Genomic DNA, 22,223 nt, shown 5'->3' with positions numbered 1-22,223 from the left:
TGAGCTAACCCAATCACAGAAAGACATACATGGTATGCACTCATTGATAAGTGGCTATTAGCCCAAATGCTTGAATTACCCTAGATCCCTAGAACAAACGAAACTCAAGACGGATGATCAAAATGTGAATGCTTCACTCCTTCTTTAAATGAGGAAAAAGAATACCCTTGGCAGGGAAGGGAGAGGCAAAGATTAAAACAGAGACTGAAGGAACACCCATTCAGAGCCTGCCCCACATGTGGCCCATACATATACAGCCACCCAATTAGACAAGATGGATGAAGCAAAGAAGTGCAGACCGACAGGAGCCGGATGTAGATCGCTCCTGAGAGACACACCCAGAATACATCAAATATAGAGGCGAATGCCAGCAGCAAACCACTGAACTGAGAATAGGTCCCCTATTGAAGGAATCAGAGAAAGAACTGGAAGAGCTTGAAGGGCTCGAGACCCCATATGTACAACAATGCCAAGCAACCAGATCTTCCAGGGACTAATCCACTACCTAAAGACTATACATGGACTGACCCTGGACTCTGACCCCATAGGTAGCAATGAATATCCTAGTAAGAGCACCAGTGGAAGGGGAAGCCCTGGGTCCTGCTAAGACTGAACCCCCAGTGAACTAGTCTATGGGGGGAGGGCGGCAATGGGGGGAGGGTTGGGAGGGGAACACCCATAAGGAAGGGGAGGGGGGAGGGGGATGTTTGCCCGGAAACCGGGAAAGGGAATAACACTCGAAATGTATATAAGAAATACTCAAGTTAATAAAAAAAAAAAAGAATAAGCAGAAAGAAGTCAGGCATGGTCGTGCACATCTCAGCCCTCTGCAGGCAGAGGCAGGTAGATCTCCAACAGTTCAAGGTGAGCCTGGTCTACAAAGCAAGTCCAGGAGAGCCAGGGGTATGATACAGGGAAACCCCATGTCAAAAAAATCAAAAACCAAAACCAAAACCAAAAAATGTAGAAGCTTTCTTATTTTGTTTTACTTTTTATTACAGGTTTATTGATTTTCTTTTTTAAACTCGTGAATACATGAGCATATGAGTGCAGTAGTTGGGTTTTCAATGCTCATAGATGAGAAAAATGAGCCTCTATCATAGATAGATGATAGATAGATAGATAGATAGATAGATAGATAGATAGATAGATAGACATATAGATAGATAGACAGATAGATAGATAGACAGACAGACAGACAGACAGAGAGATAGGCAGGCTCTGTGATAGATAGATAGATAGATAGATAGATAGATAGATAGATAGATAGATAGATAGATGGATGGATGGATGGATGGATGGATGGATGGATGGATGGATGGATGGATGGATGGATGGATGGATGGATGGATGGATAGATAGATAGATAGATAGATAGATAGATAGATAGATAGATAGATAGATAGGCAGGCTCTGTGATAGATAGATAGATAGATAGATAGATAGATAGACAGACAGACAGATACAGACAGACAGACAGACAGATAGATAGATAGATAATTCAATTCAGCAATGAGACTTTAGTTTTCAGGGCTCAGAGATAGAAGCCTCAAGCTTTTAAATCCTCCAGCCATTTTTCAACAAGCAGGGTCTCATTTACCTCTCACTTATAAATAAATAATCATTGAAAGTGTACTAAAGGAAAAGCAAAGACAAAGATTGGAGCCATGGTATCAAGAATCTTGTAGGTGAAGAAACATTCAATAAAGACACATTGAAAGTCAACCTTATAAAATTATATTATTATAACTGTGGAAATGTAGATGCTCCTATTGGGGCAGGAGAGATATCTGAGTGCCCAAGAGCACTTGCTACTCATGTACAGGACCTGTACATGGAATTCTGTGGTCATACTGGGTAGCTCACTACTGCCTGTAACTGCAGCTGCAGCTCCAGGGTATCCAGTGCTCCCTTTCAGCCTCACAACCTAGACACATGCAAATTCGGTCTGTCTGTTGTTTGTTTTGAGACAGGGAAGTGTAATACTGCAATATATACATACACACACACATATATATACACATACATGCACACATATATAATGTATATATGTATATATGATATAAAATATCCTTTGCATCAAAAAGAGTTTTAGGATTCATGAAGAAAGACAGATGGGTAATGCTTTATGTAATTATTTATAAAAACACTGGCTTAAATATACCCTATATCAATTTTTAAGGAAAATGGCCCTCAAATTTGTAGGGACTGCTGGAAATCCATATGATAGACATAGTTGTGAGGGTTTCCAAATAATTAAAGAGGTAAAAATGAAGAAGGAGCAACAACTTTCTTCTTCCTGAGGTTAAAGGAGTATCCCTTGGTGTAACCGCATGGAGCTCAGGTAACACGGAAGAAGCTGTGAAAACCAAAGCGAAGACAACAAAATAGCATCTGAAATGTTGTAGAGCGATCTGCCAGGGTGGTAAAGAGCAGGGATCCCACACAGGCCATTCCAGAGCTCTTCTTTACCCTTCAATCAAAGGCACTATAGCTCCTCAACTTTTCTTCATCTCTGGTCTTGAGAGAGGGAAGGATGAGTCACCCAAGAGTTAGTCTGAGAGCAATACATCTGTGTAAAATCCATCTTTCAAAACCTTCTTTGCAGAGTGCCTAGTGATCACTTTGTAGCACTTTAAGTAAAATCACTGGCTTTAATGCCTAGGCATCAGCAGCACTGCTTCCCAAGATAGGACAATAAAAATGATATTGCTTTTTTTTTTTCCAGAAAAGACGTTATCTTGGAGAAGCATGGGTATAGTGTATGAATGGACTCTACTTTTCCTCTGTAAGTCTGGCAGTTAAAACAGAAATAAACCTTACCAATTTCAAAGCCTCCATCAATCAAACCAGAAATGGAAGATGGTATGTCGAATCTTCTTTCGATTTGGGTGATGGAACTCTTCATAACAACTCCACCTAGTGCTTTGCATATGTAGCTGAAGGAGAGGGCTGCCAAAAATAGCTAAGAAAAAGCAGAAAGGTAAGAGGGGAACGTTAGCTAATGAAGTATATACTATTTACAGAATTCAATTGCTTTTCTACAAGACACCATTTGTTGGGGTTTTTGTTGTCATTGTTGTAGTAGTCGTTGTTGTTTTTAATGAAACGCAGCATCAGTCTGTCCACTGTAATGGTTGATATTACCTTACCTCTTAATGTTCTGGTTGTACAGATAAAGTATAACTTTCTAACTTGGTAATCATTTCAGCAGTAAAGCTAACACAGATTATAAACTTATTTCTAAGTGGATAATCTCAGTTGACCATCACTTTAGCCTAACTTTCATTTCAGCAACATACAACTCTAGGGATGAGCAGGATGTTTTCAAAGGCAATGTTTTTGAAAACTCAGATGAAATTTGAAGTCTGAAAAGTTAATGGAGGTCCCATGCACAATACAAATATGTTATATTAAAAGGCTGCTCATATCTGGACAGATCGCACCAGGCCAGCACAGCTCCATGAGAAGAGGTTTATTGGGGGAAAGCAGGGAAGAGAATAGGAAGAAGAAGGGGATAAGAAGGCAGTGGGAGGAGGTTGGGGTCTCTGCCTTTTATCTGGACTGTGACATAATCACACCGTGCAGGAAGGTGCATGCTAGGAATGGGGTGGTTGCCATGGCAACAGTCCTTGTTGCCTAGGGCAGACACCATCACTGGATTCAGAGACTGTAAACAGCTTCCAATGCCAACAAAATGACTAACATTTGATCTAAAATTTGATCTTAGGTACTTTTTTTATTACCGTGAGGAGACACCATGACCAGGCATCTTGTAAGGAAGAAGACGTAATGGAGGCCTTGCTTATAATTTTAGAGGATTACTCCATCACCATTACCATGGGATGCCTGGCCTCAGGCAGGCTGTATGGTGCTAGAGCTAGGCCTGAGAGTATACATGTCGATAAAACCAGGAGGTCTAAAAAACAAAAGAAAGAAAGAAAAAAACAACCTAGGAATGCCATGGGCTTTTTGAAACCTCAAAGCTCATTCCCAGTGACACACTTGCTTCCAACAAGGCCACAGCTCCCTATCCTTCCCAAACAGTTCCAACCGCTGGTGAATATGTGAGGATACTGGGGATGGGGGGGTCATTCTAATTCAAACTCCCACAGATAAAAAGGTTATCAATAAAATATTGAGTGATTTAGTCCAACAAAAGCTATTGATTCGTCTTTTTTTCCTTTTATTCATTTTTTCTTTTCTAGCCCACATCCATATCAATAAGCAAATTACTATTGTTCTAATATTAAAATGTAACCACCTATGGAATATGACTTTATGCCTCTCCAAATCTCTGTGTCAAAACCACATCCCCATGTAGTATTATGGCTATTGGGAAGGTGTTGGTTCCTGATAGTTGAACCTGCACATTGGGGTGATTGGCCTTGTAATAAGAGAAAGCACAGTACATGATCCTCTTTCTGTCATGTGAGGATGCTGTAAGAAGTCCACTTGCACATCCAGAAAGAGAGCCATCATCTGACCCTGGCTCTGCTGGAATCTTGACTTGTGCCTTGGGCACCGGTGATGGGCAAAACCAATTGCTCTTCTTTAAGCTGTATGATCTGCACAGTTCTCAACAGAAAGAACATGCAGGTTAAAAAGAGGTAGTGTGGTGCATGTATAGTGGTGAGAGGAAAAAGTATTAAAGCTTGCTGATTTCAAACTGTAGTCACAAAACTGTCCCTCAAATGTCAAAGAGAAATCGGTATTTTCCTCAGATGAGTAAAATTTGTGGGAGCTGATTACAAAGCTTGCACAATGAGAGAACATGTCAGGAATGTGGAGTCTGATGGATAGAAATAAGAGGGTGATAGATACATAAAACTGTGCGTGGATGACAAATCCATAACAAAGTCAAAGGCAGCCATGTAGAAACCTGTATTAGTAAATCCATGTAGGCCAACCACCAATCAATCGGGCAGAGAGTTTTCTGTTTTAATCTGTAGTCGTAAATTCCTCAGTGTAAAAGTGGATGATTTGTATCAGCAATAACAGAAATTTTACACATGGTTGAGCTTATTATCACATTAAAATGCATGTTGATATGCAATTGCAGTTCTAATTGCTAAGGACACATGTGATATGCACAAAGGGAAACAAGAAAGAAATAAAAACATGCCAATATGAAAAGCAATGGACATAAAGACAGAAAGGAACACATGGGGGGGGGCTACAACACAGAAAAATTAGCAGAGTTGCAACAGAAAGCATTTCCTGTCAGTATTTACTTTAACATAAAGAAATTCAGGCTGGAGAGGTGGGTAGTGGTTAAAAACACCGTCTACTGTTCCAGAAGACTCAGGTTCTGTTTCCATTACCCACACTGTGGTCAGAACTGTCTGTAACTCCCGTTCCAGAGGGCCTGATGCCCTCTTCTGGCCTCTTCTAGCATCAAATATACATATGGTACACAGACATATATGAGGATAAATCCACTCATACAGGTAAAATAAAAGAATGATAATTAAAAAAAATAAAAATCAACTAAGATTCACTATATACATCTACTAAGGAACGATGTAGTAACAACCTCTTTTTAGTGTTAATATAGAATTATTTTCATAGATATCTGATGATAATCACTCAATATGTGACTGAAGTGTTTTCTAAAGCCTGTTTGAATCACCTCAAACTTCATGTTTGAGACATTAAGCTTCATGTTTAAAAGGCATAGAAATATGAGAGAGTTCCTCCAGATGTCCAGGCTGGAAAGCAAACCAAATAAAGACCCAGTGCCGATTGACCATGGTAAGCTGGATCAGACTTCAGGGAGCCTAATGCCAAGTAGTTCATCCTTGAAACACAATACAATTCACGAAAAGAATTCCAAGCAATAATTAGACCAATCAGTCCAACACTGGGTGCTCAAGGAAGCTTCCCATGTGACTCCACAGAAGCAAGTTTATGAAGTACATGTGACATAAGCACAGGTCCTACAGCTAAAAGGCCAAGAATCTAATGTGGTCTCTGACATGTAGAGTAGTGGGCAGTAGGCTATAAAGTACATGTAACATCTCTCCTAAGGATGGGTAACAGTCCAGGAGATGAGGGTCTGTGATAATATTCACTGCTGTTCTTTTTTTAAATAAATGATGAACTGCATTTATCAGTAGATACAAACTGTTCTCTTAATAAAAACCATACTTTAAATCAAGTTTTTAATTCATGTGGCTACACGGACATCTCACTGATGTATACATTTATCTGTGACTCTTTAAAATATAACGCCAAAATTTCCTTTCCTTGTACTCTTCTACTATCTACTTTTCCTCCCAGAATACTTCACCCTGAGTTCATTTGATAATCTTCCTCCATATTATTCTCAATATTTCATCATTTTTGTCATGCATATATTCATGTAGGTTTGTATTCCTGCCCTTTCTTATCACTCTAGTATATTTTAACTGAATACCACTGCTTGAATCCCCATCGTAAGTCACTGTAAATAACATACACGGACTGGGGGTATTGCTCTGAAGCGTACTGGCTGCTCTTTCTAATGACTGAGATTTGGTTCCAAAGGACTAGAGTCTGGCTTCTGTGGGCACATGGTGCACAGGCATACGTGTGAACACACACATACATGTAAAAAAAAGTATATCTTTAAATGTGTATTAAACTCATCTGTCCAGAAATTACAAGGCTTAAGTTCTGGGAATGGATGATATAAAATTTCATTCTCAGAACATCACAAAAGAAAATGTGTATTTAAATGATTCTTGATGACTTGTATGTTTCGCCACATCTCTCCAAGAAATAATACTAACATCAATTTTAAACGTTTGATCTTTCCCCAACACTTACCCTTTTTTCCTATAGGTAAAATCTCTTCTGTACATTCACTGACATAAAGACACAACTATTCTGTCAATTTAGTCAAACATATTTTTATGCAAGACATTACAAAAAGCATCCATACTAATCAGTGATTAGTGTGTTGACAGAATGATTTTCTGATTATTAAATAAAGGCAGAATATTCTCATCTAAATCCTAACTATTAGAGGTCTGATTTATGAATACAGAGGAAATATTATCAGGAATCCAGGGGGCATCTTTGTAATATGGAAAGAACTATAACCAAGGACAAGGGTTGGTCCACCTACAGAAAGCTTCCAAAAGTTCAGAAAAGAGGGTTTTTTTCATTATTTCAATCTTAAAAGAAGCATACAACACCCCAAATTTCACAGTCAAACACTAAAATCATTTTTTTTCGGAGCTGGGGACCGAACCCAGGGCCTCACATTTGCTAGGCAAGCGCTCTACCGCTGAGCTAAATCCCCAACCCTTAAAATCATTTTATAAGAAGAAATAATTAACAGATGTAAGTAAACCTACTGGGCACAGAGATCCCCAATGCCCCACCCCCAGATATTATGAGGGTATGAGATATATTTATATAGATGTATATTTCTTTAGATTATGATATATGTTTTATTCTGCCTATTATATAATATTGAAACCGTTCCTATAGCCCTGTTCATAATATGGAACTTAAGTTTTAAAAAAGAATGATAGAAGTTTACAAAGTAGCAAAGAAAAAAAATCTCCAATAAAAAACGCACTGGAGGACTAACAGCAGGGGTACATTTTGTGTGTGAGATTTTAAACAGAAGGAAAAGTGTTCACTTTCATTTTTAGATTTAAAACAATTTCTGAATATTTATTTTACTCTATGTGCTTTGCCTGCACACATAACTGTACACCAAGTGTATGCAGTGGCCATGAGGGGCAGAAGTCATAAGATCCCTTGGAACTATAACCACAGATGGTTGTAAACACACTTCTAGGTGCTTGGAACTGAACCTGGGTCGTTTGGAAGAGCAGGGAGTGCCCTTAACCACCTTTCCACCTTTCCAACTCAGTTGATCTTAAACCAGGCTGACAGGACCAAGAAAAGGTAAAGTCTATATTTACCTGCAGTCCTGGCAAGGGTTTATTTGTTTTCTTTGGCCAGAGATCTGAGCTTGAAGTCTAATGGCAACTGTACTGTTCCCTGGCTTCCTCATAGAGTTTTAATAAACTCCATTGCTTTGTTTGGATTGCAATTGATTTACTCAACAAACACCAGCTGTACTTACAATAAGATGGCTACTCTGCTGAGCTTCATTGTTGAGAATGGTTCTAAAGGCCATGGATGACAAACCAAACCATGAAAACTCATAAGAGAACTAAAACCACCTGAGGGCAAAGAACCAGAGGAAAACAGTGCAATGGGGACTGAGCCTTGACACCACCATAAGTCTATGAAAGAACCAGGAAAAAAAGTGACCGAAGCCCCACACAGGTGAAGCCTTTATAGATGCAACCCTTAATATCTGAGGTAAATCTTTAGGGACTCAAAGAAATTTACCCAAAGAAGAGACAGCATATGGACTGAAACATGCAGCAGGTGAAGGCTTTTAAGCTGGTGGAGAATGAGGGGGTATTTGAAGAGGACAGGGAGGCAGGGAGTACCCTGGGAAGGCTCAAATTAAGTCCAGTATCGCGAGGCCAATACGCATTTTAAATATAGCATAAAGATGTGAGAAATAGGGGCTGATGATATGGCTCAGCATGGAAAGGTGCTTACTGTCAAACGTGATGATCTGAGTTCAATCCCTTGGATTCACGTGATGGGAAGAGAGAACCAACTTTTGCATGTTTTCCTCTCACCTCCACATGTGTACCGTCTCACATATGCACATGCACATACAACACACACATACACACACACACACACACCCCACATACACCACACACACCACAGCACACCACACACACACACACACACACACACACAATTTTATTTGATGATTGTCATTATGATTGGAATGAAGTAGAATTTAACAGAATTCTAATTTTCCCTTTTGGCTGTATGAGTTTAATGCCTATTTGTATATCTTCTATTGATAGGATTTCGATTCATTTGCCTATTTTCTGAGTGACTATATTGTTTCATTTTTTCAGTGTTTTATATAACGGGGATATTATTCTTTGGGTGAATATATATATATATATATATACATATATATATTCTGATGACTATTTCCTTTGCTATTCAGAACCTTTTTCAAACCGTGCAATCCCATATGCCAATATTGTTTTTTTGTTTTTATTGCTTCAGTTTCTGAAGTGCTGTTCAGAAAATGCTTGTCTATGCCAATCTCTGAAAGGATTTCTTCACATTTCTTTAGAAATTTCAGACCTTCCCGTCTCACATTAAGCTCTTCAATTCATTTTGACTTACTGTAAGTAGGATGGGGTTATCATGCTTAGGGAAATAGTTTCATTTTTATATATATATATGGAGATTCTGTTTTCCTGGAACAGTTTTGAGACACACAGGCATAGGTAGCATCTTAATAACCCAAGTCTCTACTTGGCTGGGGCTATACCCATACCTCTTTTTTTAATAATGCCCCTGGTAGCCTAGGACTCTCACCTGTGTACAGGCCTCTCTCTGAATAGCACACAAAGTAACTTGTTAGCAGTCCAGGATCCCACCTGCCAGGAGCTACGCACTCCCCAAGAAAAATGCACTGATGCTCCCCACAACAACTATCACGCCTAGACAAATTGTTTTAATCTTAATCTGGTTGTTATGTGTAGGAAGAGAAAAGAACCAAACCAGCCTAAGTTAGTTTGGGTATGTGCTTAATAAGACAAACTCTGTCCTCTAAGTGGACTTTTAGAGGAAAAAATCTCTGTAATTTTGCCTATATGTAACTAGTGGTTTATCTTAGTTAGGATTTCCATTGGTTCAGTGAAACACCATGACCAAAAGACAACTTGGGGAGGAAAGGATTTATTTGGCTTGTACTGCCATATTGTTGTTCATTACTAAAGGAAGTCAGGATAGGAACTTAAACAGGACAGGATCCTGAAGGCAGGAGCTAATGCAGAAACCATAGAGGAGTGCTGCTTACTGGCTTGCTTCTCATGGATTGCTCAGCCTACCTTATTATAAAACTCAGGGCCATCAGCCCAAGGATGGCACCAGCAACAACATACTGGGCCTTCCCCACTGATCACTAATTGCGAAAACGCCTTACAGCTGGATCTCGTGGAGGCATTTCCTCAACCAAGTCTCCTTTCTCACTGACAACTCTACCTTGTGTCAAGTTGACACACAAAACCAACCAGTACAGCAGAGGAGAATCAAAGTTGAAAAAGAAATCAATGAAATGGAAAACGTGATGTCAGTAGAAGAAACCAACAAAATCAAGAGCCATTTCTGTTGAAATTCCAATTTGTAAGACTCTAACTAGGTCAACGATGAAGTGCAATGACACAATTTAATATTTGACAAAAAAGCCATTGCTACGTTTACATGTGCACTTAAAGAACTGAAGGAATACTGTGAATGCTCTGCCGACAACTTTAAAGATGTAGCTGGCATGGACCTATTCTCTGAAGAATGCAATCTTCACAGAACATGAGACAAAGAAGGAATCTGAACAGGCCTATATCTGTGGAATAATGAATTTGCTAGTTAATAAACTTACCATATAGAAAGAACCAGGTATAGACAACTTCACTAGTGAAACTAGCTAAGGAGAATAATAAACTAATTCTCTCTAGTCTTCAGAGTATAGAAACTCTAGGAATACCTCATATCCTATGAGTCCATCATTACCCACATTTCCAAAATTGACAAAGACATTAAAAGATAAAAGAAGGGTAGATCATACTCTCATAAACACAGTGCAAAATATTTCAATGATAATCAGCAAATTTAGTAGGCTATGGAAAAATAAACTCCATGATGAGAGATTATCTCAGCTATGTAAGATGACTGTATGAATCCATCCTATCAGCAGGCTATAAAAAACAAACATATGCAGACATCTAACAATAAGTGTTGTAAAAACTAAATTATTTAACTCGATGAAGACTGCACGCCAAAAATGTATGCCCACTAATAATGAGACAGTAGGAGTTTCACCAGTAGAAAAAAACAGGAGAGCCTTCTTACCACTGTCTATCAACAGTTAACTGTACATCCTGGCTAATGCAATAAAACATGAAAAGAAATAATAATTACAAGATTAGGAAAGGAGGAAGAGGATGACATCCATATTACAGGATAATCCTTACAAAACATCTCAAAGGATTGCCAAGGAAATAAATGGTAGCTATAAGAAGAGGTTATACACAAGTCATTAACAGTGACAGTTGAGATGAACAAAGCAAAAACAGCATACTATTCTTGTTGTATCTCTGAAGGTTCAATGGCTTTATGTAAATTTAATGAAGGCAGGTGAAAACTACACATTTCAAATGGAAGAACATTTACAAGGCATACAATAGGTATTCTGTGTATGTGTGCGGGAGAAACGGACTGTCAACATGCTGGTTCTTCTCAACTCCACATGCACAGTTCACAAACTGCCCACTGAACCCATCAAAGAATTCAGTAGACATTAACTATGCAACTTTTAAGTTTATATGAGAAACAAAAGACACAAAACGAGAAATTCAATGTTGAAGGAGAAAATATTTAACAACGGGCAGTACCCGACTTCAAGGCTGACTATAAATTGACAGCAACCAGAGGAGTTTGTATTCGTGGGAAAATAGAAGACCTCACCAAAGGGACAAAAAGAGAGAGCTCAGAAATCGAATCACAGAAACTGACAGTTCCTTCTTATGCCAGGAAGGAGAAACAAACAAAAAAAAAACACGATTGAGAAAGCATAATCTCAAAATAATGAGTTGACCCTTGCGCTTTATGCCTTTTACAATAATAATAAACTCAGAAAGGACCACAGACTCCAGTGAAAAACGCAAAATGATGTTGCTAACAGGCTCTGGAGGAATCCTACACCTTCTAAGATGTGATGCTGTCATTAAGATTCAGTTTGACCATAGTTGTGTGGGTTCATTTTTGGGTCTTCAATTCAGATGCCCTTGTTGGGCACCAGTGGGAGGAGAAGCCCTTGGTCCTGCCAAAGCTGAACACTGCTCCCCAGTGTAGGAGAATATCAGGGCAGGGAGGCGGGAAGGGGGATGGTTGGGGAGGGTAATACTCTCATAGAGGAAGAGGGAGGGGGTGGGATGGGGACTTACAGATGGGAAACCAGGAAAGGAAATAACATATGAAAGGTAAATATAAAATATCCAACAAAAAATATCTGCTTTGATGGGTGTAATTATGAAGAAATAATTGGTTAGCTTCCATTATGATCAAGAACTCCTGACATTTGAAGAACACATTTAAATGATCACACATGATGAGAAGTCTCAGACAGGGAGAATGTATCTGTCAAAGACATGTCTGCTTATATAAAAACAATCATAGCAAAACAAAAGACAACCTCTTGAAATCTGCTTCATAGGGTGGCTTGAATGAGAGATAGCCCCTGTCGTCTTGGTTATGGGAAGGCTTAGGGGGTGTGGTCTGATGGAGGAAGTATTATCACTGATGTGGGCTTTCGAGAGTGTATAATGTAGTCCCACTCCAGCTATCCTCTCTGCTTCATGCTTGCATTGGAAGATGTGAGCTCTCAGCTTTCTGTGTCTGTCTCCATGCATGTGGCTTACTGCCATATGTCCCTAGCATGATGGGCTATCACCTCTCTGGAACTGTAAACTAATATGAACTGTTTAGCCTATAAATTGCCTTGGCTTTGGTGTTTTTTTTTCAAACAACACAAAAGAAAGTAGGACAATTGAGAAATAGGCTGCAAGAGACACTTCTTTCAAGAAGGTATGCAGATGACAACCATATTTTTTTTAAAAAAATGTTTCAGGCTGTGCAACCAGAGAAAGGCACATTTAAATGAGAAGGAGGCAGGGGTTAAATTATTCCAACTGTCAAAATATAGACTTCTAAGAAAGCAAATAAGACTAAGGGTGAAGACCTCGGGCTATTCTTAAAATTGCTGGTGGTGATGATTGAATGGTTTCCTCTGAAACTAAAACCTCCCAACACAGATCATAATCCTATGCTCATTAAGACAGGATATTAAAGAGTGGGAAACTATCGGATATTTTATGACAGAATGTCAAAAGGGGGGTGAAAAAAATCACAGGATGCCCTAAATGGAGGGGAAACGTTCTGTCTTGCAGGAAAAATATCATGAAGCTGGGTAGGAAACAACTCAGGGGCTTCAGGATGTCCCCCAAAACTGACTAGATTCATTAGGCATCTTCTTCATGAAGCACCTTCCCATGCTGGAGTGAGCTCTGGTGGTACAGTCGTCTTCTGCTCCCGTAACTCCTCACCCATGTTCCTGTAAGTTACCTCACTAAAGCTCATGGTTCCTCAGCTTGGACTTTGAAGCTATCTGTACTTTGGCATGTTGGTTCCCTATCTGGAGGTAGGTAGACATTTGTTCACGTCCTGTTGAGGACAGGATGACATTGCAGTGACCAGAACAGCTACTTTAGAAGATGGCTAAACAACTTCTCATAAAATATTCTCACTATAGAGTTACATTTTGACATTTGGTCAAGGGCATTAAAATTTGTGCCTATACAAAAATTTATGCCCAGATGTGTACAAAGCAACTTCATTCATAACTTCTCATATACGAAAGCAACTGTGGTGTCTCCTAGTACACATATAGCTAGATGGGACGTCAATAGACTGCTGTTAACTACTACAAATAAATGTGCTATAAACATCATTTTTAAAAAAACTGAGCTCAAGCCAGGTTCTATGACAATAGCCAGTCTGATAAGGCTGAATGCAATCAGACGACATTCTTTAAAGGTGCAACTGTAGGCTGAGGAGGACTACTGATCGCCATGGTTTGGGAAAATGGATAATGTGGCAGTGCAAATAGAACTTTTAGATATGAAGAACCATTTATGTCATTATATGTGTGTTGAATTTTACAGAAGTCCACTCTTCCCCAATGGAACACAAATGTCAACTTGCAAATTTCATCAGTCATATCATTTCATATCATGTCAACATCTATTTTTAAAAGAAGTACTACTCTTCCTTCTAAAGGGGGGCTTAAATGGGGGAAAGGCTTCGTATGTACTGTGGAGAGAACATGGACAATATTTTCATTCTTCCCTCATGCTGTTCCAGAAATGAAATTTGGAATAAAGTCAGAAAGGGGGAGTTTCGCCTTTGTCTTGTTTTGTTTTGAGGTGATAATACTTTTGTACTATTGAAGAATGACTGTTACAGTACAGATACACACAACTCTCGAGAGCAGAGATAGCAAGCGGTAAGCTCTCTGCAAACTAATTAGCTCAAAGCAAAGATTTGTAAGTGTGTTGTCACCATGTGTCAAGGCAGATTGCTGCGAGACTTCATTATACACTTCGCTCTTAGACATTCGTACCCGCTAGATCTGTGAGTACCAGTCATGAGTGTAGACTGTGTGCATAGGCTTGTGTGCCAATCTAAGGAGTGATTCATGCTGAGTGATTTACTATGAAGAAAAAATTTAGATACATAGAAACCAACTGTAAATGGTCCAATGATAAGGTCTTACTTCCCATAGAATCTCTTAAGTACTAATATTATATAAATCCAGTAACTTTTGTAATATAGGACAGAGTTGAGAGGATGGGCTGTAGAATAATACTGCCTCAGGCTAGACTTTGATCCCCAAGTCTGGTGGTTTAGATGAGAATGTTCTCCATAGCTTCAAATAGTTGAATGCTTAGACCCCAGTCAGTGAAACTGTTTGGGAAGACTTAGGAGGTATAGCCTAGCTGGAGTAGGTGTGGCCTTGCTGGAGTAGATACATCAATAGGAGAGGGTTTTGTTGTTTAAGAATTCCATGCCAAGCTCTCTGTCTCTGTCTCTGTCTCTCTGTCGCTCTGTCTCTCTCTCTCTCTCTCTCTGTCTGTCTCTGTGTGTGTGTGTGTGTGTGTGTGTGTGTGTCTGTGTGTTTCTCTGCCTGTTGCCTGTAAAGCTTTCAAGTACTACTACAGTGCTGTGCCTGCCTGCCTCCTGCTACAGTGAACACGGACTAACTTCATAAAATTAGAAGCAAGGGAAGTCCCACACCTGCGGACCCCGGCCCGCAGCAGCTCTCTGCCCCCAGACCCGGTGAGAGAGAGACCCAACCGCCTGGTCAGGTGGGCACTGCTGAGGCTGCAGAGCGGAAGAGACCACCAACACTGCTCACCCCTGCCCACATCCCTGGCCCAAGAGGAAACTGTATAAGGCCTCTGGGCTCCCGTGGGGGAGGGCCCAGGAGCGGCAGGACCCCTGCCTGAGACACCGCTGGAACCTGAAAGAAACAGACAGGATAAATAGTTCTCTGCACCCAAATCCTGTGGCAGGGAGAGCTAAACCTTCAGAGAGGCAGACAAGCCTGGGAAACCAGAAGAGACTGCTCCCTGCACACACATCTCGGACGCCAGAGGAAAAAGCCAAAGACCATCTGGAACCCTGGTGCACTGAAGCTCCCGGAAGGGGCGGCACAGGTCTTCCTGGTTGCTGCCACTGCAGAGAGCCCGTGGGCAGCACCCCACGAGCGAACTTGAGCCTCAGGACCACAGGTAAGACCAAATTTTCTGCTGCAAGAAAGCTGCCTGGTGAACTCAAGACACAGGCCCACAGGAACAACTGAAGACCTGTAGAGAGGAAAAACTACACGCCCGAGAGCAGAACACTGTCCCAATAACTGACTGAAAGAGAGGAAAACAGGTCTACAGCACTTCTGACACACAGGCTTATAGGACAGTCTAGCCACTGTCAGAAATAGCAGAACAAAGTAACACTAGAGATAATCTGATGGCGAGAGGCAAGCGCAGGAACCCAAGCAACAGAAACCAAGACTACATGGCACCATTGGAGCCCAATTCTCCCATCAAAACAAACATGGAATATCCAAACACACCAGAAAAGCAAGATCTAGTTTCAAAATCATTTTTGATCATTATGCTGGAGGACTTCAAGAAAGACATGAAGAACTCCCTTAGAGAACAAGTAGAAGCCTACAGAGAGGAATCGCAAAAATGCCTGAAAGAATCGCAAAAATCCCTGAAAGAATTCCAGGAAAACATAAATAAACAAGTAGAAGCCCATAGAGAGGAGACACAAAAATCCCTGAAAGAATTCCAGGAAAACACAATCAAACAGTTGAAGGAATTAAAAATGGAAATAGAAGCAATCAAGAAAGAACAAATGGAAACAACCCTGGATATAGAAAACCAAAAGAAAAGACAAGGAGCTGTAGATACAAGCTTCACCAACAGAATACAAGAGATGGAAGAGAGAATCTCAGGAGCAGAAGATTCCATAGAAATCATTGACTCAACTGTCAAAGATAATGTAAAGCGGAAAAAGCTACTGGTCCAAAACATACAGGAAATCCAGGACTCAATGAGAAGATCAAACCTAAGGATAATAGGTATAGAAGAGAGTGAAGACTCCCAGCTCAAAGGACCAGTAAATATCTTCAACAAAATCATAGAAGAAAACTTCCCTAACCTAAAAAAAGAGATACCCATAGACATACAAGAAGCCTACAGAACTCCAAATAGATTGGACCAGAAAAGAAACACCTCCCGTCACATAATTGTCAAAACACCAAACGCACAAAATAAAGAAAGAATATTAAAAGCAGTAAGGGAAAAAGGTCAAGTAACATATAAAGGCAGACCTATCAGAATCACACCAAACTTCTCGCCAGAAACTATGAAGGCCAGAAGATCCTGGACTGATGTCATACAGACCCTAAGAGAACACAAATGCCAGCCCAGGTTACTGTATCCAGCAAAACTCTCAATTAACATTGATGGAGAAACCAAGATATTCCATGACAAAACCAAATTTACACAATATCTTTCTACAAATCCAGCACTACAAAGGATAATAAATGGTAAAGCCCAACATAAGGAGGCAAGCTATACCCTAGAAGAAGCAAGAAACTAATTGTCTTGGCAACAAAACAAAGAGAATGAAAGCACACAAACATAGCCTCACATCCAAATATGAATATAAAGGGAAACAATAATCACTATTCCTTAATATCTCTCAATATCAATGGCCTCAACTCCCCAATAAAAAGACATAGATTAACAAACTGGATACACAACGAGGACCCTGCATTCTGCTGCCTACAGGAAACACACCTCAGAGACAAAGACAGACACTACCTCAGAGTGAAAGGCTGGAAAACAACTTTCCAAGCAAATGGTCAGAAGAAGCAAGCTGGAGTAGCCATTCTAATATCAAATAAAATCAATTTCCAACTAAAAGTCATCAAAAAAGATAAGGAAGGACACTTCATATTCATCAAAGGAAAAATCCACCAAGATGAACTCTCAATCCTAAGTATCTATGCCCCAAATACAAGGGCACCTACATATGTAAAAGAAACCTTACTAAAGCTCAAAACACACATTACACCTCACACAATAATAGTGGGAGATTTCAACACCCCACTCTCATCAATGGACAGATCATGGAAACAGAAATTAAACAGAGATGTAGACAGACTAAGAGAAGTCATGAGCCAAATGGACTTAACGGATATTTATAGAACATTCTATCCTAAAGCAAAAGGATATACCTTCTTCTCAGCTCCTCATGGTACTTTCTCCAAAATTGACCATATAATTGGTCAAAAAACGGGCCTCAACAGGTACAGAAAGATAGAAATAATCCCATGCGTGCTATCGGACCACCACGGCCTAAAACTGGTCTTCAATAACAATAAGGGAAGAATGCCCACATATACGTGGAAATTGAACAATGCTCTACTCAATGATAACCTGGTCAAGGAAGAAATAAAGAAAGAAATTAAAAACTTTTTAGAATTTAATGAAAATGAAGGTACAACATACCCAAACTTATGGGACACAATGAAAGCTGTGCTAAGAGGAAAACTCATAGCGCTGAGTGCCTGCAGAAAGAAACAGGAAAGAGCATATGTCAGCAGCTTGACAGCACACCTAAAAGCTCTAGAACAAAAAGAAGCAAAAACACCCAGGAGGAGTAGAAGGCAGGAAATAATCAAACTCAGAGCTGAAATCAACCAAGTAGAAACAAAAAGGACCATAGAAAGAATCAACAGAACCAAAAGTTGGTTCTTTGAGAAAATCAACAAGATAGATAAACCCTTAGCCAGACTAACGAGAGGACACAGAGAGTGCGTCCAAATTAACAAAATCAGAAATGAAAAGGGAGACATAACTACAGATTCAGAGGAAATTCAAAAAATCATCAGATCTTACTATAAAAACCTATATTCAACAAAATTTGAAAATCTTCAGGAAATGGACAATTTCCTAGACAGATACCAGGTATCGAAGTTAAATCAGGAACAGATAAACCAGTTAAACAACCCCATAACTCCTAAGGAAATAGAAGCAGTCATTAAAGGTCTCCCAACCAAAAAGAGCCCAGCTCCAGACGGGTTTAGTGCAGAATTCTATCAAACCTTCATAGAAGACCTCATACCAATATTATCCAAACTATTCCACAAAATTGAAACAGATGGAGCCCTACCGAATTCCTTCTACGAAGCCACAATTACTCTTATACCTAAACCACACAAAGACACAACAAAGAAAGAGAACTTCAGACCAATTTCCCTTATGAATATCGACGCAAAAATACTCAATAAAATTCTGGCAAACCGAATTCAGGAGCACATCAAAACAATCATCCACCATGATCAAGTAGGCTTCATCCCAGGCATGCAGGGATGGTTTAATATACGGAAAACCATCAACGTGATCCATTATATAAACAAACTGAAAGAACAGAACCACATGATCATTTCATTAGATGCTGAGAAAGCATTTGACAAAATTCAACACCCCTTCATGATAAAAGTCCTGGAAAGAATAGGAATTCAAGGCCCATACCTAAACATAGTAAAAGCCATATACAGCAAACCAGTTGCTAACATTAAACTAAATGGAGAGAAACTTGAAGCAATCCCACTAAAATCAGGGACTAGACAAGGCTGCCCACTCTCTCCCTACTTATTCAATATAGTTCTTGAAGTTCTAGCCAGAGCAATCAGACAACAAAAGGAGATCAAGCGGATACAGATCGGAAAAGAAGAGGTCAAATTATCACTATTTGCAGATGACATGATAGTATATTTAAGTGATCCCAAAAGTTCCACCAGAGAACTACTAAAGCTGATAAACAACTTCAGCAAAGTGGCTGGGTATAAAATTAACTCAAATACATCAGTTGCCTTCCTCTATACAAAAGAGAAACAAGCCGAGAAAGAAATTAGGGAAACGACACCCTTCATAATAGACCCAAATAATATAAAGTACCTCGGTGTGACGTTAACCAAGCAAGTAAAAGATCTGTACAATAAGAACTTCAAGACACTGAGGAAAGAAATTGAAGAAGACCTCAGAAGATGGGAAGATCTCCCATGCTCATGGATTGGCAGGATTAATATAGTAAAAATGGCCATTTTACCAAAAGCAATCTACAGATTCAATGCAATCCCCATCAAAATACCAATCCAATTCTTCAAAGAGTTAGACAGAACAATTTGCAAATTCATCTGGAATAACAAAAAAACCCAGGATAGCTAAAGCTATCCTCAACAATAAAAGGACTTCAGGGGGAATCACTATCCCTGAACTCAAGCAGTATTACAGAGCAATAGTGATAAAAACTGCATGGTATTGGTACAGAGACAGACAGATAGACCAATGGAATAGAATTGAAGACCCAGAAATGAACCCACACACCTATGGTCACTTGATTTTTGACAAAGGAGCCAAAACCATCCAATGGAAAAAAGATAGCATTTTCAGCAATTGGTGCTGGTTCAACTGGAGGTCAACATGTAGAAGAATGCAGATCGATCCATGCTTATCACCCTGTACAAAGCTTAAGTCCAAGTGGATCAAGGACCTCCACATCAAACCAGACACACTCAAACTAATAGAAGAAAAACTAGGGAAGCATCTGGAACACATAGGCACTGGAAAAAATTTCCTGAACAAAACACCAATGGCTCATGCTCTAAGATCAAGAATCGACAAATGGGATCTCATAAAACTGCAAAGCTTCTGTAAGGCAAAGGACACTGTGGTTAGGACAAAACGGCAACCAACAGATTGGGAAAAGATCTTTACCAATCCGACAACAGATAGAGGCCTTATATCCAAAATATACAAAGAACTCAAGAAGTTAGACCGCAGGGAAACAAATAACCCTATTAAAAAATGGGGTTCAGAGCTAAACAAAGAATTCACAGCTGAGGAATGCCGAATGGCTGAGAAACACCTAAAGAAATGTTCAACATCTTTAGTCATAAGGGAAATGCAAATCAAAACAACCCTGAGATTTCACCTCACACCAGTGAGAATGGCTAAGATCAAAAACTCAGGTGACAGCAGATGCTGGCGAGGATGTGGAGAAAGAGGAACACTCCTCCATTGTTGGTGGTGTTGCAGACTGGTAAAACCATTCTGGAAATCAGTCTGGAGGTTCCTCAGAAAATTAGACATTGAACTGCCTGAGGATCCAGCTATACCTCTCTTGGGCATATACCCAAAAGATGCCTCAACATATAAAAGAGACACGTGCTCCACTATGTTCATCGCAGCCTTATTTATAATAGCCAGAAAATGGAAAGAACCCAGATGCCCTTCAACAGAGGAATGGATACAGAAAATGTGGTACATCTACACAATGGAATATTACTCAGCTATCAAAAACAACGAGTTTATGAAATTCGTAGGCAAATGGTTGGAACTGGAAAATATCATCCTGAGTGAGCTAACCCAATCACAGAAAGACATACATGGTATGCACTCATTGATAAGTGGCTATTAGCCCAAATGCTTGAATTACCCTAGATCCCTAGAACAAACGAAACTCAAGACAGATGATCAAAATGTGAATGCTTCACTCCTTCTTTAAATGAGGAAAAAGAATACCCCTGGCAGGGAAGGGAGAGGCAAAGATTAAAACAGTGACTGAAGTAACACCCATTCAGAGCCTGCCCCACATGTGGCCCATACATATACAGCCACCCAATTAGACAAGATGGATGAAGCAAAGAAGTGCAGACCGACAGGAGCCGGTTGTAGATCGCTCCTGAGAGACACAGCCAGAATACAGCAAATACAGAGGCGAATGCCAGCAGCAAACCACTGAACTGAGAATAGGTCCCCTATTGAAGGAATCAGAGAAAGAACTGGAAGAGCTTGAAGGGCTCGAGACCCCAAAAGTACAACAATGCCAAGCAACCAGAGCTTCCAGGGACTAAGCCACTACCTAAAGACTATACATGGACTGACCCTGGACTCTGACCCCATAGGTAGCAATGAATATCCTAGTAAGAGCACCAGTGGAAGGGGAAGCCCTGGGTCCTGCTAAGACTGAACCCCCAGTGAACTAGTCTATGGGGGGAGGGCGGCAATGGGGGGAGGGTTGGGAGGGGAACACCCATAAGGAAGGGGAGGGGGGAGGGTGATGTTTGCCCGGAAACCGGGAAAGGGAATAACACTCGAAATGTATATAAGAAATACTCAAGTTAATAAAAAAAAAAAAGAAAGAAAGAAATTAGAAGCAAACTTCCAATTAAATGCTTCCTTTTATAAGAGGTGCCCTGGTCATGGTATCTCTGCATGGCAGTAGAACTGTGGCTAATATGCAAATAACAAGCTTTGAGACCTGGGATGGCCTGCTTTGTTTTGTTTTGTTTTGTTTTGTTTTTTAAATCAACTTAGCACAAGTTAAAATTACTAGAAAGAGAAACCTCATTTGAGAAAGTGCTTCTATGAGATTGCTTATAAGAAAGTTTATAAGACGTTCTCCTGATTAATGACTGAATTAGTGTCCGCCATGGAGAGCAAGCCAGTAACACTCTTCCACGGTCTCTGCTTCAGTTCTAACTCCAGGCTCTTGCCTTGATAAATTCTGCCTCAGTGCTAGACTAATCTGGAAGTGTGAAAATGAAATAAACCTCTTCCTCCCCCAAATTTCTTTTGGTCACGGTCTTTAGAACAGCAATAGGAGCCCAAGTTAACAAGATTTAAGGAAACCTGTCTTCTCTTGGTGCACATAAGACTTCTTTCATCATCTAAAAAACCAGAAATATAATATGTGGCTGGCGAAATTTTCCTAAGGATCAAGTCTATTAGCAAAATGAAAACAGTAGAGTAGAACCTGGCATGCAGTAAGTGTGCAACAAATGTTACTCATTATTACTAGTGTTTTTCTGTCTTCCTGATTAGATAGCATGTAGTGCATAAATATTTAACTCCTACTCTGACTCTGTTTTCCAGAAGTTCTGTAAGAAATATCACTTCGCATTAATGAATGGA

At 39.9% G+C, this 22,223-nt stretch overlaps 1 protein-coding gene across 5 annotated transcripts in view; it reads right to left on the bottom strand.

Annotated features, from left to right (window-relative positions):
* Slco1b2 (solute carrier organic anion transporter family member 1B2) overlaps positions 1-22,223 on the bottom strand; it is a 72,981-nt gene that overhangs the window by 44,658 nt on the left and 6,100 nt on the right. For 4 of the 5 annotated variants that reach the window (XM_039108300.2, NM_031650.3, NM_001270586.1 and 1 more), the window contains exon 3: positions 2,824-2,965. In XM_039108300.2, coding sequence (XP_038964228.1) covers positions 2,824-2,965 — 142 coding nt within the window. Of the gene's footprint in view, positions 1-2,823; positions 2,966-22,223 lie in introns of those variants that run through there. The other variant, XM_039108301.2, reaches the window with a different exon arrangement.

This window comes from Rattus norvegicus, chromosome 4 (assembly GCF_036323735.1).
Source record: "Rattus norvegicus strain BN/NHsdMcwi chromosome 4, GRCr8, whole genome shotgun sequence".
Lineage (NCBI taxonomy): Eukaryota > Metazoa > Chordata > Mammalia > Rodentia > Muridae > Rattus > Rattus norvegicus.
This window is presented reverse-complemented; position numbering and strand designations above follow the sequence as displayed.